This window comes from Schistocerca gregaria, chromosome X (genome assembly GCF_023897955.1).
Source record: "Schistocerca gregaria isolate iqSchGreg1 chromosome X, iqSchGreg1.2, whole genome shotgun sequence".
In the NCBI taxonomy this organism is placed as follows: Eukaryota; Metazoa; Arthropoda; class Insecta; order Orthoptera; family Acrididae; genus Schistocerca; species Schistocerca gregaria.
This window is the reverse complement of record NC_064931.1, coordinates 336,257,063-336,276,899: the sequence shown is the minus strand read 5'-3', so window position 1 is coordinate 336,276,899 and position 19,837 is coordinate 336,257,063. Positions and strand designations below refer to the sequence as shown.

At 39.8% G+C, this 19,837-nt stretch overlaps 1 protein-coding gene across 1 annotated transcript in view; it reads left to right on the top strand.

Moving 5' to 3' along the window:
• The window catches only part of LOC126298058 (voltage-dependent calcium channel type A subunit alpha-1), an 860,595-nt gene that overhangs the window by 236,519 nt on the left and 604,239 nt on the right, over nucleotides 1-19,837 (top strand). The window contains exons 14-17 of the mRNA XM_049989377.1: nucleotides 1,305-1,509; nucleotides 8,085-8,303; nucleotides 14,611-14,717; nucleotides 19,405-19,524. Coding sequence (XP_049845334.1) covers nucleotides 1,305-1,509; nucleotides 8,085-8,303; nucleotides 14,611-14,717; nucleotides 19,405-19,524 — 651 coding nt within the window. The remainder of the gene's footprint in view (nucleotides 1-1,304; nucleotides 1,510-8,084; nucleotides 8,304-14,610; nucleotides 14,718-19,404; nucleotides 19,525-19,837) is intronic.

Below are 19,837 nucleotides of genomic sequence, written 5' to 3'. Positions count from 1 at the left end.
AGTGAATGCAAGCATAACTGAAAATTTCAGTACAGGTAATATCATAAAAATATTATTCCCATCAGTATGTTGCAGAGGTATTTCTTTAATATACTGTCCAGTCACATTAATGTGACCACATGTTAAAATCCTGTATAACCACCTTTTGGAGTGCATAACACAGCGAGATGTGCAAAAAGAGAGTCAGTGAGGTTCTGGAAGGTACCAACAAGGATGTGGAGCCATGCCAAATCCAGTGCTGTGGCCAATTGCACTAAGTTTCTCAGTTGAGGATCCATGGCCCATAGCAGTGTAACATGTTGCATTTCCTTCTGGTAGATGCCAACATGCCAAGGAAAAACAAACTACATAAGGGTGAACATTGTCCCCAAGGATAGATTCATTCTCGTTCTGATCTATTGTGCCTTCCAGAGGGACAAGATCACCCAGGGTATGCCACAAAAATATTCCCCAGACTATAATATTCCCTCTCTGGTCCCGTCCCTTCTGATGATTGTTGCAAGGTGTTTTCTTTCAATCTGATGCAGCATAAAATGTGATTCATCTGAAAAGGCCACCTGTCACCACTCAGTGGATGTCCAGTTATGGTACTAGTGTGCAAATTCCCACCTTTGTTGCAAATGAACAGCATTCTGCATTTGTGACTGAGCCAATTGTGCCTGCTTTGGAGGCCCATACAAAGCAATGTTTGCTGGATGGTTATTGTGGAGACACTGTTCATAGTCCCTTGGTTCATCAGGATGATCAGTTGCTCAACAGTTGCATGTCTGTTTGCCCATACATATCTTTGCAGCTGTCATTAACCCATGTATCTATGGCCTGTGGTATGCCACAGTTGTCTCAGTGCCAGTTTTGGATAGTGCCATTTTGCCATACACGGTGTAATTTAACCATGGCAGCAAGCAAACAGTTAACAAACTTAGAAATTTCAGAAATGCTTATCTCTTATCCCAAAAGCAAATGATCATGCCCTTTTGAACATCACCCAAATTGCTCTGTTTCCTCATTATGACCATGACTGAACTGTTTTCTGCATCCCCTGACACTATTTATATACCCTTAACTGCTAGTGCTGCTACCTGCCATCTTGTTTGGTTATTGCATGTTGATGTCAATCATAGGCATTGTTTTCATTAATGTGGCTGGACCATGCATATGAACCATCATGAAAATTTGTACAAGAAACATTCCTTTATAACAGTGTGAGAATCTTCTAGAGAAATAGATATTACATACGTCTGTTTTGATTTAAAAATAATGACAGAATGCCAAAGTCACTCAACTAATGAATGTATGATCCACAGGTACTGGTCATCGCTGCGCAATCTTGTGATATCCTTGTTGAATTCGATGCGCTCCATCATCTCACTTCTGTTCCTGCTCTTCCTGTTTATCCTTATTTTTGCCTTACTTGGTATGCAGTTGTTTGGTGGTCAATTTAATTTTGAAGATGAGACGCCACCCACAAACTTCAACACATTTCCTATTGCTCTACTGACAGTCTTCCAAGTAAGTAGCCTTTCTTTAAATAAGAAAGAACATAATTTATGAACATTTGTCATTTATTATTTATTGTTGTGTGAAGCTTGGTTTTTTATAATTGTATAAAAGGCGAAGTATAATAATTTGTTATATTTCTCATTTCATCAAAAGCATAGAGGCGGTCTTAAGGTGATGTTCTAGGAAAACTCATTAACTGGTGTTTTGGGTTTATATGAGTGCTAGCAGGAAACAAGAAGCACCCAGAAGGGGAGAAGGGTATGTAATAAAACTTCATGGTTTGAAAGGGTATGTGATGTTATTTGAGTAATTACAAAATTGAGTCAAATTTAGAAAGAACTCAGCAGTATGATCCCACTTACACGTATGATGTTGCACAGCCGCTGGCCCAAATGCATGAACTGATTTTGTGGGAAAGGGTGTCATCAAGCTATTGAATCCTCTTCTAAGACAAACTGTCGACAACTGTTGTAACTAGTCGTTGATATTCTGGATACTGGCACTAAGACAACAGTTGATGTTCAAGCTGGTATGACAAATTTTCTATCAAGGACAGATCTGGGGATCTTACTGGCCACTGAAGCATCCCAACATCATGCAGACAGTTCATGTATGGACGTGTGTTGTCCTGTTGAAAAATGACACCGTGATACTGACACATGAGAAGTAACACACGAGGATGCAGGATGTCCATGATGTACCGTTGTGCTGTCAGAGCTCTCTCAATCACTAAAAGCTCTAACCTGAAGTCATACGTGATGGCTCCTCACACCATGATACTAGGAGTAACACTGATGTGCCTCTCTAAAACATTGGAAAAATTTGACATCTCCCGAGGTCACCACCATACTCACCTGTAATGGTTGTGGTGGTAAGATAAGGTTGACTGGAACCTTTACAACAAGTATGCATGCCCACATGTTTCCATGCAGTGTGACATCATGCCACCAGCATGTCTGAATACCCTGAGAATCTGGATGTTGCACATTTTGACCAGTAAGCCAAAAGGAGACCAACCTTGAGGTCCCTTTAAAACTCTGTCAGGTGCTGATAACACTGTCTCACATGAGTATGCAGCATCTTTGTGTCCTTCACAGTGATCACTCAATTTCTGATGCTATTTATGCCCCTTTTATATCAAACCAGGCTGGTAACAGCACTAAACAGGGACAACTTTAATGCACTGTGGTAATCATTGTGTCTGTGACAGAGAAAGACCCCTCCAATCATTTACATACTCACTAATGGTATGTATGTGTATGAAGTTGTGAGCCCCATCCGTAAAGTAAATTTCCCTGGTATCATGAACACTAAAAGAACACAGTTGAAAGATTTATTGAGACAGATACAGGAAGCATTGATCTGTTTTTCAATATATTCACCATTGGAATACAGACATTTCAGTAATGAAACACTGAAACAGTTATTGCTCAGCACAATGCATTTCAAGAATCATTATCATAGTCAAATGCAAATTGCAAATTTTTGCAATTGACAGTGAGATTAAATTCTTGAAACATGTTCTAAGCATGAAAAACACACAGCTAGTGCAGTCTTTCATTATTTAAATCATGAATGATACAGCTGCAGGCTTTCCAAAAACATTGACTATGATTAACTGACATTTTGTTGAGTGGGACCAAATTCAGACATTTCTTGTCCCTTAGGACCAACTGTTGTATGCCAGTGTCACAGAAATTTGCCAATTGGAACTGTATCCACTGTCTGACAACAATCTCTGCCTCTCATTCAGTTTAATAATGCTGACACTGACCAAACAGGAAATTCATAAAGTTCTGAAACAGATGGAAATAACTGGGTGTGAGGTTCAGGCTGTTGGGTGGATGTTGAAATTTCTCTCAGCCGAGTGTTTGCAGGAACTCTGTTGTCCATCAGGCCATCTGTGGTTGACCATTATTCTGCAGCAAGACAACATAGGCTCTAAGAATACCATGCCACTTTTCTAAGTGGACCTTTGCAATTTGTGCATTGTTTTGCAGTAATGCTCATCATTCACCATCTCACATCTGGTCAGCAGTTCGATGAGGAGAACTGCCTGACTGTCCCAGAACAAAAAACACAGCACTTTTTGCATCAACACAGATGTGAAATTTGCATATAGCATTGTTGATCAGGAGCCCCTGGTGCAACTCTTTTTATTTGATGCCACTTCAGCAACTTGCACATGGCTGATGATGAAATGTTCTAAGGACAAATCTCTCTCACACACACAGACACACAGAGTTCTGAGCAGAGAAAATCCCTCACCTGACCAGGAATCAAAACCAGCCCCCTGTGACGGAAAGTCAACGACATAGATTACAAGGCCAAAAGCTGCTGACTGTGCCAACACAATCTACATGAATTTCATCTTGCAGGTAGAGTTACTGCCATGCCCATGCATAGATTGCTGCTTGGTTTGTAGGGTTTTGTGTGGAACCAACAACTCGTCACCTTTGATGATCCAGTCTAGAAATTCACCACCGTCCTCATGTTACCACTGTTGAAAAGTCAGAACTGTCCTAATTGGCTTTTCTATGTGTTCTGGAGTCAGTTGTTTCAGTACCCACCTGCTGCACAATTTCTGGAACAACAGGTGCTCTGAGACAATTCCATGCAACAAGGTTTGGTGCATCTTTGGGAACTGCCTGCTGAGTTTCATTGAGTTTGAAGGGATGGTTTGCCATAATGCATTCCTGCACAAGCTCTGTAAGGTCTCCTGTAATGGTGGACGACCTCCCACTGCGCTCCTCAGTTTGGCTACCAGATTGGTTTCCTAGTGCAAAGTCTCTACACCAGTAATGCATCATGTTCTTTCTCATGACATTAGGTCCATAGACATGACATAACTGATGATGAATTTCAATTGATGGTGTGTTTCATGCATTCAGAAACTTTATCACCGAGTGCATTTTACACACAGTGGAAGCTGGAACACGAGCCTCCACTTTCAACCGCTGCCTCAAAGCTTCTGTGAGACCTTCGGGAGTTCCTTTAGCACATGTTCAATATCACATCACTATTGTATCACATACACTCAGTTGCTTTGAGCAAAATATGATTTGCTAGTTTTGGTACAATATGAAAACTTACATTATGAATGTGTCGCATTGACTTCCAACCATGTCTTCTGGGTGGTTCACTTTCTTTGGCAGGCAGAATAACTTCTAAAAACACTTAAACATTTTTTTAGATTATATCTCTAACTTTCTTTCAGAAAAAGGCTATTTTGACTTTACTAAGTTTTTGAAAATAAACACTAGTGTAATCATTAATATTTTTTTAGATATAAGACTCCCAAAGGTGCCACTTAACATAAAAATTATGAATCTTATAGACAGGTAGTATATGTGTCTGGCAGAATTTCTCCGAAATGAGCTACCGCGTCGGTATTAGATGTTACTGCTTTCAGGATTCCTACTTTTTGCCAGCAGTTAGTTCATACAGTACTTCAAACCTTTGCAATGTTTTTTCAGACAGATTATCGTTAGCCGGAATACCATATTTTTTGTCTGTTTCAGCATTTTTTGACTCATCAGTGCTGTGAACTTTATTGTCAATAAATATACAATATGCTTAGAAATTGATGCTGGGGTATTCATCTTGAATGGACTCCATTGTTACATTTATCTAGAAATTATTACACTCATTAGAATGTTATCATTAATCACAGTTGCTATATGAAGAATCGTTTCTCTTTCAATGTCTTTCTTCTACAATTTGTTGCTAACACATTCATTTACTTACAGAAGGTGTAGTAATGATTAATCAGTGTATAGTTGGTGGAAAACATGTTGTTATTCTGTTTACTTATGATACCATATTTCCTCATACTAATTTGGAACATACATCTACCAAAGCTCAAGTGAGACACATACTTCAGATAAAAATTCTAAGACCTCTACTTGATATTCCATGAGAAACTATCTCTCTGCTATGAAGCATTCTCTTTTTGTTTCTATTTCTTCCAACAAGAGCTTCCGCTTTCATACTTTTTTTCAGAATGTTATCTTCCTTTCCCCTGCATTTGTTATTGCACCATATCTGTATCATCTGCTTGTTACTGAATAAAGGCTACCTATAGTTATTTATGTAAGTATGTGGTAGTGTTGCCGGTAGCGAGTTTTGTACACAGTGTGAAAATGCATTAGCCCACAAAATCATCAAAATACTCTTAAGACTTTTCTCTTCTTTCCCATCCCTATGTGAGTGCCAGCACAGTGTTCACCTTTTGTATTTAAGTATCAGTTCAGCATATATTCCCACCCCACATGTAAGATTTCATTTTTTGTTGTATTTTTTTAAATTTACATATTATTCCCTCAAAATAGTATGTAATGGGAGATCAAATTTAAGTAAAGTAACAAGAAAAATGTTTATTGACTCAGAATAATGGAAATAAGGGGTAACATTTCTTATTCTACAGGGTGTTACAAAAAGGTATGGCCAAACTTTCAGGGAACATTCCTCACACACAAAGAAAGAAAACATGTTATGTGGACATGTGTCCGGAAACGCTTACTTTCCATGTTAGAGCACATTTTATTACTTCTCTTCAAATCACATTAATCATGGAATGGAAACACACAGCAACAGAACGTACCAGTGTGACTTCAAACACTTTGTCACAGGAAATGCTCAAAAATGTCCTCCATTAGTGAGGATACATGAATCCACCATCCGTCGCATGGAATTCCTGATGCGCTGATGCAGCCCTGGAGAATGGCGTATTGTGTCACAGCCGTCCACAATACGACCACGAAGAGTCTCTACATTTGGTACTGGGGTTGCGTAGACAAGAGCTTTCAAATGCCCCCATAAATGAAAGTCAAGGGGGTTGAGGTCAGGAGAGTGTGGAGGCCATGGAATTGGTCCGCCTCTACCAACCCATCGGTCACCGAATCTGTTGTTGAGAAGCATATGAAAACTTCGACTGAAATGTGCAGGAGCTCTATTGTGCATGAACCACATGTTGTGTCGTACTTGTAAAGGCACATGTTCTAGCAGCACAGGTAGAGTATCCTGTATGAAATCATGATAATGTGCTCCATTGAGCATAGGTGGAAGAACATGGGGCCCAATCAAGACATCACCAACAATGACTGCACAAACGTTCACAGAAAATCTGTGTTGATGACGTGATTGCACAACTGCATGCGGATTCTCATCAGCCCACACATGTTGATTGTGAAAATTTACAATTTGATCACATTGGAATGAAGCGTCATCCGTAAAGAGAACATTTGCACTGAAATGAGGATTGACACATTGATGGATGAACCATTCACAGAAGTGTACCCGTGGAGGCCACTCAGCTGCTGATAGTGCCTGCACACACTGTACATGGTACGGAAACAACTGGTTCTCCTGTAGCACTCTCCATACAGTGACGTGGTCAACGTTACCTTGTATAGCAGCAACTTCTCTGACGCTTACATTAGGGTTATCATCAACTGCACAAAGAATTGCCTCCTCCATTGCAGGTGTCCTCGTTGTTCTAGGTCTTCCCCAGTCACGAGTCATAGGCTGGAATGTTCCGTGCTCCCTAAGACACCGATCAATTTCTTCGAACGTCCTCCTGTTGGGACACCTTCGTTCTGGAAATCTGTCTTGATACAAACGTACCGCGCCACAGCTATTGCCCCGCGCCAATTCATACATCAAATGGGCATCTGCCAACTCCGCATTTGTAAACATTGCACTGACTGCAAAACCAGTGATGAACACTAACCTGCTGATGCTACGTACTGTTGTGCTTGATGCTAGTACTGTAAAGCAATGAGTCGCATGTCAACACAAGCACCGCAGTCAACATTACCTTCCTTCAATTGGGCCAACTGGTGGTGAATCGAGGAAGTATAGTACATACTGATGAAACTAAAATGAGCTCTAACATGGAAATTAAGCATTTCTGGACACATGTCCACATAACATCTTTTCTTTATTTGTGTGTGAGGAATGTTTCCTGAAAGTTTGGCTGTACCTTTTTGTAACACCCTGTATAAATGCATTAATAAGGGTCATACGAGAACTAAATCTACAACATTTTCCAATATGAAAATATTATAATTGAAGTAGACTGATATGTGAAATATCATATTCTAGATAACAGAACAGCAGAGTGTAACTAAAAATGAAACAGAATTAAGTGTCTTTTGTTGTAACATTGAAAACTGTTTGGCACATTTTATGTAGTCAATCTGTGCATATTCTTAAATGATTAAAAGTTTCTGTAACAGTGTAGTGTTATATCATGTAAGTTTCTGTATTTTATTTTTGATATGCTGTCATATCTAGCATTCTGCCCTGAACCATTGATTTTTAAGTTCACTTCAGAAAAATAATTCTAAGAGAATTTTATGCTTTGAACCTTATTAAACAGCACACACTTATTTATTTTGATCAATAATTAAACTGCTGATATTTAATGATAGTTATTAATTTATTTTTTGACAATAACATATGTTTATTTCTGAAGACAAAATGCTAAAAATTAATTAATGAAAAAATGTGCTGTAAGGAAACTAATCTGTTTTCATATCGTCTCTGGATGATACTTACTATTAGACTAATTTACATTCCAGATTCTTACTGGTGAGGACTGGAATGAAGTGATGTATCAAGGAATTCGTTCTCAGGGTGGAAATAGTGGTGGTATGATCTACTCACTTTATTTTATCATTTTGGTTCTGTTCGGAAACTATACACTGCTGAATGTGTTCTTGGCCATTGCTGTTGACAATCTGGCCAATGCACAAGAACTGACTGCAGCAGAAGAAGAGCAAGAAGAGGAAGATAAAGAGGTAAGAACTCTTAACATATCTGTGGTGATGGAAAAACAGTGTAGTTGTAACAAATTTCATAAAGTGTATAGGATTACTTTGTATGTATTGTAGTGTGACAGTACCTCACACATGTGGCAACAATAGATTGTAGAGGTTCATGTGTTCAAATGCTCTTGTGAGGCCAATTGAGGAGCTACTTGATTCAGAAGTAGTGGCCCTGGTCATGAAAACTGACAGTGTTTGGGATAACACAGCAGTTGGTCAGTAGCATTGGGCCTTTCAAGGCCTATTTGGCCAGAGTTGTGTGTTCAGATTTTGACACAGTGTGCTAAAAGCGTGACAAGTTGTGTGCTCCAAATGGTTCAAATGGCTCTGAGCACTATGGGACTTAACTTCTGAGGTCATCAGTCCCCTACAACTTAGAACTACTTAAACCTAACTAACCTAAGGACATCACACACATCCATGCCTGAGGCAGGATTCGAACGTGCGACCGTAGTGGTTGCGCTGTTCCAGACTGTAGCGCCTAGAAACGCTCGGCCACTCCAGCCGGCTGTCTGCTCCCATAGCATGTCCATGTCACATGTGCTGTAAACTGAAATGGACAATATTTTGAGCAGCATATACTTCATGACAAAATAAAGACCAGCGCCCCCCCCCTCCCCCCTCTCAGGTACTGTGGGCTTGTTAATAGAGACATTGATGGTACCAATTGGCAACTATCCATCTTGTCAAATGAATAACTTCAATTTAACCTATGTTGTTGGGCAGGTAGGTAAGAGTTGCTATAGAGGTGGACATCGCATCCCAGAATAGATTAGCCAACATTATAATTGACTTAATGGTCTGTGATTTATTTGGTTTCATGGAAATTTTATAGATTCCTAACTGTTAGTAGTAGCTGCACCAGGGAAGTTACAGGGACCTAAGCAATATTTGTACTTTGGCGCATTCCTAGCGCTGTATTTCAACAGGAGGTTTGTGTATTATCTCATACCACTTTCTTTCCTTTCTTTATTTCATGTCCATTGCTGCTAGCACTCTTAGTTTAAACCTATCTTCCCATAATTTGTATTTATTATCATATTTATCGTGAAAGAATGTCAATTGTGTGGTTTTGTCTACATTACTATAATTTCTAAATGTAATGTTCTATATTAGATGTGACTTTTAACATACTTATTGTAATATATGTAATATAAAATAAATATAATACCTAGTTAGATGTAAGAGAAGGCCTGCTGGTCATAGTCTTGTCAATTTAAATAAATCAATAAATTAATCCACATATCATAAGTAATTTTCAAGACTCCTTTGCATGACAAAATCATTTCTTCTGTGACCAACTTGGTTTATTTGACATGTTAACTGTGGATGCACTGGATAGCGAACAATAAAGCAAAGAACCTTCCCATAAGTTTATCTTTTCACAACAATAAGAAGATATCATCATGAAAAATCACAAATTATTGATTCCATTGCTCATATCAGTGTTATTTCTAGTAGCATTTTTCTTTTTTTGGGGGTGGGTGGGGGGGGGGGGGGTGTAGGGGGGGGGGATATTTAAGTGTTAAATGGGGAAAGGTAGGTGTGTGTTCCAGTTTGCAACACTAATCCATCCCTTCTTCCTATGTACCTAGTCATGTGGCTACTTTTTAATAAGCTGCAAAATGAACTAATGGTCTTTATTCACAACAGACACTGGCTGCCCGCTTTGCACTGTTTCTCACTTAATTCTCTGCTGGTAGAAAAGAGAATTTACTTCTAAACTGAAAACTAAGTTAGGAAGTTCCCAATACTTTGCAGGTTTGAAATATTATAACTTTTGCAGAATAACACTGTCTATATTTGATTTCTGTGTCCCTTAAATCAATTATTTTGGTTTAAATATGAGCAAAAGCTATCTGTTGAGGGATACAGCCTGCACTGTTTCAGTTTTCATATGCTGTGTGGCATTAACACTGAGAACATACTTCTTTGCTATGTTGTAAATGTCCCTTGTAGTACTCTGCACTAGGCCACCCTGGACATCCCATTGTAGCTGATTACTGTGCTCCACTGAAAGAATCTCAGCTCTAGTTGGCCAACACTTCAAACCCAATGTCGATAGCCTAATATCCTTTACCAAGGGCATGAACCACTTCCTTCATTGTCTCTCCATTGTCCCCACTACATTACAACTTGGTTCCTTGGCATGTCGCTGTTGACGCCACCTCCCTATACACCAACATTCCCATGTGCGTGGTCTCAAACCATCAGACACTAAGCACTACCACACCCAAGATCATGCTCATTCCGCAATAACCACCTCATTCCTAATGCATGTTACCACATATATCCTAAATCACAACTACTTTTCCTATAAGGGGAAGATATATTAACAAATCTGCTTCACAGTCATGGCACCTTATATGTCAGCCCATGTGGGTGACCTGGAGGAAATCTTCCTAGCCATGCACGATCCTAAACCCCTGGTGTTGTGCAGGTTAACTAATGATCTCCTATCTACTGTGTCCTATCTCCTTCACTTGGTCGTCACTAGCTCTGTGTGCCAAATTTCTTGATATTGACCTCCACCTCTCTGATGGCTCCATAGGGACCTCCATCCATTTAAAGCCTCCAACTGTCAACAATACTTCCACTTTGATAGATAAATAAAAAGCCTAAGAAGTTTCCCTCATGTACCTTAAACAGCACATCTGCAGTAATAAGCAGTCCCTTTCCCATTATGCTGAAGCCCTTCACAGACAAGCACGAACCTTCAAACCCTGTTCATGAACATCTTCCATGTATATCTACACATGCTCCAAATTCTCCAACCCCCCCCCCCCCCTCCATGTACCAGCTACAGAAGATCTGTTCCATTATTACCAAATATCATCCTAGACTGGAAAAACTAAACCACATCCTCCAACAGAGCTTCATTTATCTTCCATTGTGCCCTGAAGCAAAGAACACCCTTCTCACCTTTCCCATATTCCACTGCCCTCTCAATCTATGAAATATCAAGATCCATTCTGACCCTGCACTTAATTGCAACTCCTTGTCACATAGGTCATAGTCCTGTGGAAGACCCAAGTTCAAGAATGGACATATGCACCCTTGCAGCACAATTACTCCTGCCCTGCCATAGGCATATCCTGCCGTACCAGAAGCAGGACCATATCAGAAACAAGCCATTTTGATATAAATGTGTTGGTAAATTTTGAGACATGTCATGACTCAAGACTAGATCTAAATTATATAGATATCTGAGATTTAGCAGAATCATAGGAAATCACTTCTAGATGAGTACACGAAATCTGTAATGAATAAAAACTCAGTACTTCAGATCAGATTCAAGGATGTGGGAGGCAAATGCTCTGTCTTATGGGTACTTATAATGACTGATGTTTGGATAATGCATGTTTTCCACTTTTCCTTTGTACTACCAGCTTACACACTGAAAGTTGCTAAGTTATAAAAGTGTTTGGGTTCATGGAATACATTCAAAGAATCAGAGAAGAATTATGAAGTTGAAGTTCAATGCAGCTAAACATACAAAACTTGCACTGAGCAGCAAGCCAGTGTTGGTGGTTCAGATAAGAACTCAAGCCTGAAATAAAGAAATGAGTGAGTAGAATTAAGAAGTTGAAGTTTATAACTATTTTAGAACTTACAGACTTAAACTAGAGGTCTTGGGCTTTATCAAAAATGAGAAATATATGTCCAAGTCAAATTTCTATAACTACTGTCTGCAGTAATGGAGTAGAGCAGGTGTCTAAAGCTGAGGCAAGAATATGGTGGAGGCCATTGAGAAACTTTTTGCATACATGCCCTGAGCTATCTATAGCCTGAAAATGAAAGAAAAACTGAAACAAGCTGAAAACAGTAATATGAGATTGTGCAAATTTGTGATGCTTTGTAGTAAGAGAAGAACTAAAATATTTTCTATCCTTCACAAAGTGTGACAATAACTTTTAGGAAAATCATTTTAAATTTTATTTTATGAGACAGACATACATATATGACTAACTTGACTGCATTATGTGCTTCTTAAAATCACACAAAAGCTGTATAGTCTACTATAATAATTGCCTTACTTTTCTTTTTTTATTCAGAGACGTATGAAAAAAAAAATTGGCTCCTTAAACGTTTGAAGTGATTATATCAAACACTTATTTTAAAAAAAAATCTTTATTTTCAAAGAATGCTCAGAAGCACTTTGAGTGCCACAGTACTTCTTCAAGACAGAACATCATTGTTATGAATACAAGACAGATTATTGATTTTCCTTGTCTCTTATGATTTCTGTTTCCATTTTCCTGGCTTTCCTTTCTCAGGCCTATGTAAGGAGACCACTCATTGAAAAGCAGAAGTACTGAGTTGTTTATAGGCACACACAAAGGAAAGAAAGCTTGCTAGCTTTAGGAGTTATACTTTGATGAACTAGATTACACACAAAACACACGCACACACACACGCACGCAAGCGCGCACGTGCGCCCATGTACACACGGAGGGAGATGGCTGGTTTGCAGACTAAGAATGCGGAAGATAGGGGTGGCAGATATTTGGGCTGGCATGGTTGTAAAGGAAGGTGGGAAGGGGCACATGCTGAGGGTGACGTGGGACAGGAATTGGGAGGGGGTGGCAGCATAGAGGAAAGTGTTAGGTTTAGGTGGAGGGTGCAGGGACAGTGGGGTACCTGGGATTGTGGCCAGGATTGTTATGAGAATGGAGGATGTACTGTGAGGTTAACTCCCATCTATATAGTTTAGAGAAGTTGGTTGTGGAGGGAAGGATCCAGATGGCATGCCTTTCAAACTGAAATGCATGTTGTGCCACCAGATGGTCAGTTTTGTTCTTGAAAACAGCTTGGCAGTGGCCATTCATCCTTGTGGACAGCTGGTTGGTAATCATACCAACAAAAAAGGCTGTGTAGTGTTTGCAGCAGAGTTGATATATGACATTGCTGCTTTCATAGGTAGCCCAGCCTCTGATGGAGTAGGATGAGCCTGTGACAGGGCTGGAGTAGGAGGTGTTAGGTGGGTGGATTGGGCAGGTGTTGCACCTTGATCTGCCAAAGCAAGTGGTTGGGAGTGGGAGTGGGGTGGGGATGGACTAGGATATTGTGTAGGCTGGATGTGCAATGGAACACCACTTTAAGAGGGGTGGGAGAGAGTCTTGGGTAGGATGTCCCTCATTTCAGGAGACAATGAGAGGTAATCTGAGCTGGCAAAGGATAAGGTTCAGTTGTTCTAGTCCAGAGTGATACTGGGTGAAGAGGGTGGCACTTCTTAGTGGCTGATTCTTGGGACTAGTGGAAGGATTAGGGGTGTTTGAAGATGTGGCATGGAAAATCTGTTTGTGGGCTAGGTTTGAAGAGTATTGCCTGTCTGTGAAAGCCTTTTTGAGAGGCCTTCAGTCTACTGGACAAGTGAGTTTATGTAACTGCAGATATGTCATCTATGGGTGGCTAGGCTGTATAGGAGGGATTTTTTTGTTGTGGAAGGGATGGTGACTGTTGAAATGCAGGTACTATTGCTGGTTACTGTGTTTCATGTTGACAGGTATAGAGAGAGAGAGGGGTCAGTTTAATGTCAACAGGTGTGGATGAAGCCATTAGAGGGGTGGAGGTCAATGTCCACAAAGGTGGTGCATTGAATAGAGAAGAAACAATTGAAGCAGATGGGAGGAGAAGTATTGAGGTTGTGAAGGAATCTGGATAAGGTGCCTTGGCCATGAGTCCAGGTCATGAAGATATCATCAATGAACCTGAGCCACTCTAGGTGTTGAGATTTTTTGGTGGTTAGGAAGGTTTCCTATAGATGGCCCATAAACAAGTCCATGGCACAGTCATGGACACTCCCATGGCACACTCCTATGCTAACCTGTTTGTGGGCCAAGAAAGCAAGCAAGTCGTATTTCTTTTGTGTGCCTATCGACAACTCACCATTTCTGATTTTTGGTGAATGGTTTACTTTAATCATAATGTATTTACATTCTACAAGAGCTTTCCTACAACATTCTGCTCTGTATAAGTTTTGTATGTTACTTATTTTACTCTGAGTACAGTTCTTTGTTTATCTTTTCTTATAACATTTAAGTATCACATAACTCATGAATCAGTTTCAGCTCTGTAGGTATTATTTATGGGTATAAAAAATGTCCATTACTGTTGTTAGAGCATATGCATGAAAGGCATTTTGATATCAATTTTAAAAAAAAGTGTTGTAAAAGAGCCTTTAAGCAGTTTTGGGATGTGAGTGTTAACATAGATATTGTTTTTTGTGTAGGATATTGTGATGGATGTGATTCAAATTTTGAAATGTTTTCTCTTCCAGAAACAGCAAGAAGAACTGCACAAGGAGATGGAAGCTCTGCAGTTAATGGGCGGGTGTAGTTCACCTCCAAAAGTTGAAATATGCCCGCCCTCACCAACGCACAATTTGTAAGTTCTTAATGCATCAAAGTACGTTGGCTGTTAGTTACACTGTCTTAAATAAAGTGAGTTGCACATGACCCAGATCATAGCAAGACAGTCTCTTTCTGTAGTTGAGTAGTTTCTGTCAGCTTTTGTAAATGTCCTAGAAGTACAGGCTATAACCTTCTCTTTTCCATCAGAAATTTGCACCAGAACAGCATCGCTACCATACCCACTGGCATCTGTGTGTAGTTCAGTAGGTGCTTTCTCATCATACAGACCAAGTACAGGATCAGTTGTCAGAGCTTTTTGCAGCACATCGAAAAAATCTTGTTGAGCTCCATCCAAGATAAATTTAGTATCAGCTTTTAACAACTCTTGGAGTGGCCTGGCTTTGACACCAAAGTCTTTGATAAAATGATGGTAATAAGAACATAACCCAAGGAAGCTTCTCACGTCTCTAATACTTTTAGGAATAGGAAATTCTGTTATAGATCTCACCTTTTCTGGGTCTGGCCATACACCTTCATTTGGCACAAGGTGTCCAAATATTTTGATTGCTTTTGCTCCAAAGAGACACTTTCTTGGATTAAATTTTAGTCCACCTGTTGGAGACACTTAAAAATTGCCCTCAGTCTTTTTATATGTTCATCAAATGTCTCTGAGAACACTTTAATGTCATCTAAATAACAAAGACATATCATCCACTTCAGGTGCCTTAGAAGATTATGTATTATCCATTCAAAAATTGCTGGTGCATTACACAAACCTTGAACTCATACAGGACATCAGGGGTGATGAATGCAGTTTTGTCAAAATCAGCCTCATCTACTTCGATTTGACAGTATCCTGAGTACATGTTTATGGCTGAGAAAAACTTATCCCCCTTCAGACAATCTAGTGTATCGTCAGTTCGTGGAAGAGGGTAAATGTACTCTTTAGTTGTATTATTAAGCTTCGTGTAATCAACACAAAAGCGCCAACTGCCATCCTTCTTCCTGTCGAGAACCACTGGTGATAATCATGGGCTCTTCGAAGGCTGAATGATGTCATTCTTCATCATTTTCTCTACCTCGTTGTGAATTATTCGACATTCCTTGCTGACACACAGTATGCTCTCTGGCTTATTGGTTGATGGTCTCCGCTGCTAATCTGGTGCTTCACTGTTGATTTGTCAAATTTGCTCTTCACCTTTGGATCGTAGCATGCAGGGAACTCTTGAAGAATGGTAAGTAGCTTCTTCTGTTGTTCCTTAGTGAGATCTGGTGATAGTCAAGCTAGAAGATCTTGTCTTCTAGTGGTAGCGCTAATTTCACCCAGAGACTCACCATGGGAGGTTTCTATGATGCTCAACTGTTCTTCAATTAACGACTCAGCATTTGCTATGCACATGCATCTTGGAAGGATCTGTGGTTCTCGGCGACAGTTAACTACCCACAATTCACCCAATCTGTTCTTAAATGAGACGACAGAGGCTTGGATGACCAAGTTATTCTTCAGTTGTATGCTTCTCTTACATTCCACTACAAGATCCATGGGTTGCATGGCAGATGCACATCTTCCGGTCCACAGTATCTCATCTTGTTTAGCGTAATCTTCGAGCGACCACAGTCTATAATTGCCTGAGAAGCTTTCAAAAAGTCCCATCCAAGAATGATGTCATGACTACACTCTTGTAAGACAATGAATTCTAAGGGTTGTGTATGGCCACTTATACCAACACAAATGGTACATATTTTTGCAGCTTTTACATATTTCCCATTACCCACCTTCAGCAGAGATGTTTTGCTGTCAACAAACATGGTTTTCTGCAACTGGCAATGGTACTTCTCTGAAATGACTGAATATGATGCTCCAGAGTCCACAAGAGCTTGGGCTGGTCAGCTGTCCATGAGGATATTGACGTAGTTCCCTATCATTTTTGTAGTGACCGACGGCAGAGGATTTTTCTCTTCGGCGGCCTAACCTCCAAGGAAGGTCACACCCTTTAGTTTTCCAGGTTGTGGCAGCTAGGTGATCGGCTGTAGCTTCTAAACAGTGAGGGAGACCTTGATCGGCATGTTGGGTAGCGTCCTCTCCAGCGGCTAGCTTGCGGTGATGGTGACCTGCGTCATCTTGCACTCACATCTTCTTGTTCATCTTTGTCGTCCTGGAGTTGGCATCGGTTAAGTTCGGTCTGCTGTCTTCCAGCAAGGGCGTCATCAAATATCCTCCACCTTTCTCAACAGTAGCACACCCCATGGCCCGGTCATTCACGGTGGAAACACACTGGTTGGTTATAAAGGCTCCTCCAGATGTCAGTCTTCCTCGGTGTCCAAACAGGTTCCTCATACGGCATTGTAGGAACATAACTCCACCTGGGTCTCAACTTTTTCTCCATTTTAAGGCGAAATGAAGGATGAGAGATTGGGTTCAATGTATTTTCCGCTTCCTCCCTTATTACCTCTTGAAGTGTCTCAGTTTTTTGCTTGCTGTGTAATCCAAGTGCCTTCTGAACTTCCTCTCTTACTATGTGACAAAGAACACTTGTGAAACAGTTGCTTCCTCCATCACAGACATCGATACAATGTTTGGAAGCTACTCAAACTTCTTGCATGTAATTCTTTTTTTCACGCATTGTCTCGATATGCTGGCACCATTTTATGAAGTTGTCTACTGTCGAAACATTCTTCAGGAGTAGGGCTTGATACATGTTCTCAGCAACATCCTTCATGAGATGTGCAACCTTCTCTTCCTCCTTCATTCTAGGATCCACTATTTTACACAGCTCCAAGATGTCTTGAATGTAGGATGCTGTAGTTTCCCCTGGATGCTGTGCCCTGCACCTCAATTTATCTTCAGCCTTATACTTCTGTCATTGGGTGTCTCCAAAATACTTGCTCAGTTCCACCTGGAATACTTCCTACTTGTGAACTTCTCTTCATTGTTCTCATACCATTGCTTGACAGTGCACTCCAAGTAGAAAAATACATTAGCCAAACACACGGTGTCATTCCATTCGTTAAATTTGTCTAAACGCTAATATAACTTCAGCCACTTGTATGGATCTTGGCCATCATCACCAGAGAACACGGAAGGATGTCTCATGTGGTGGCACACAGTTGCTATCATTGTAATGTCCTCTTCTTCTTCTGTCTCTGATAGATTGCGATCTGTTGAATATGGCTTGAACTTGGGTTTCTCGCCACGTAAATGGTGGCTCTGTCTTGGCCTGATGGGAGCCAATGTGTCGTTGATAATTTGTGCTATTACAAGTTCCAATACCCAGCATCTGCACCAGAATAATTTCATGTATGTAATTAGATGAATGATGAACAACAGGAAAATATCAAATGCATCACCCCCAGCCTCAATCTCCCATCATGTGAAGAGACCCAGAGGCTTAAATTGTCTCTCTGTGGAACAGAAGTAGGCCACTCATGTGTCACGGAACTTCACATATTCCAACACATGTCAACCAATGCATTACAGCAGATTACTGATCTAGATTGTAACATGACCAGTCCTATTCCAGCAGATATATTGACACAAACCTTGCAATATATACTATGTATGTGCCAGCAGTTTCTGAGTGGAAGAAATTGTTTGTAAACTGCAAATTGACCACAGCTTTTGGTGGAGGAAGTCACTTTTCTGAGAAGTAATCTACAACTGCTGTACAGAATGACTAAGAACCAATTTCCGCACTAACATTGTAGGACAGTGTTCAGAAATTTACATCTGTCCATATGGTTTTGTTGCATTTGTATTATTAATAACTCATATCTGTATTCAACATAGTGTTAACACTCTTGGCACAAAATAAACACCTCACCACCAGGAGTTCTGTGCACTGTGTTGCCAGTGATTCATAAGAGGAACTGTGGAAGGGTCAGTATAACTCTATGGAATACCCTGTAGTTGCTTTTTGTGATGTAATGTGATAGGGAGAATGGGGAATTGATTGATGATTCTTCTTTTTGTACACCAATGAAGGAGAGAAGTGCACAGCCACAACAATGTGGCAACAATTCTTTCCTCATGCTTCTAACCTCCACTGCTGCCTTTCCACCCTGTTACACCCCCAGAACAAAATTTATCTCTTAATATGGTTCTACTGCACTTAGGTGTGGTGCACACATTTAATATTTGTTTGTGTCCCACTTCTTTTCACAGTAAACATCAATTTTATACAATTAAACCACTATTTTTAATTATCTATAACCCCCCCCCCCCCCCCCCCCCGAAATGTGGAAGCTGTTAGTCCTAAAGAAAAAATGCCTAGGATTTTTTTTGTAGGGAAGTTAATGCAGTTAACTTTTAAAGCAGGAAAACATTTTTGCTAGAAGCCACAGTTTTCAAGATATTCAAGAGAACTTGTAAAAGTTGTCTTTACATGCCCCACTCACTCACACCCCACCAGGCAAAATTTTTAACACATTGTTCATGATATTCCCCTTACCACTGTACAAAATTTTGTGACTGCATGAATTTTTTCCCCCAGATGACATTTATTGGACTTCATTGGCTGGACTACTCCTTTTCTTTTCTAATTTTTTTAAAGGAATTGATTGTTTAATTTTTAGGGAATAAGTTGATGTTATCTGTGCGATGTTACATGTAACTGCATATTCAAAGATGTATATTTCACATTGTAGCCTCTCTAGCTGTATGCTTAACTTCCTCATTATGAAATGTCTCTACTTTGTTATATACTACATGCTTTTGTTTACAGTAAAGGGAAGAGCAATAACAATAAGAAAGAAGAAGATAAGAAGGAGGAGGATGAAGATATGACTGGTCCAAAGCCAATGCTGCCATATTCGTCAATGTTTATTTTTTCCCCAACCAATCCGTAAGCATACAGCAGAAATTCCAGAAATTCTAACAAAGACAGTTTAAAATGATATTTAACATTGGATTTTAATTTTAAGTCTACAATGAATCTGTACAAATATTCTCAAATGTATCTACATAAAAAAACAAAATTTACACAAACTCTTGAGAATACTGTGTTGTAATTACACACAAATCTGGTACTGCACTTACAAATAGATGATACATATGTTATTACATAATTGAGCATTTGTATGTAGATCATTGGAATGCTTGTAACACTTGGTATTTGAAGATTTTATTAATATATGGAACTAATTAGTTTAATTATG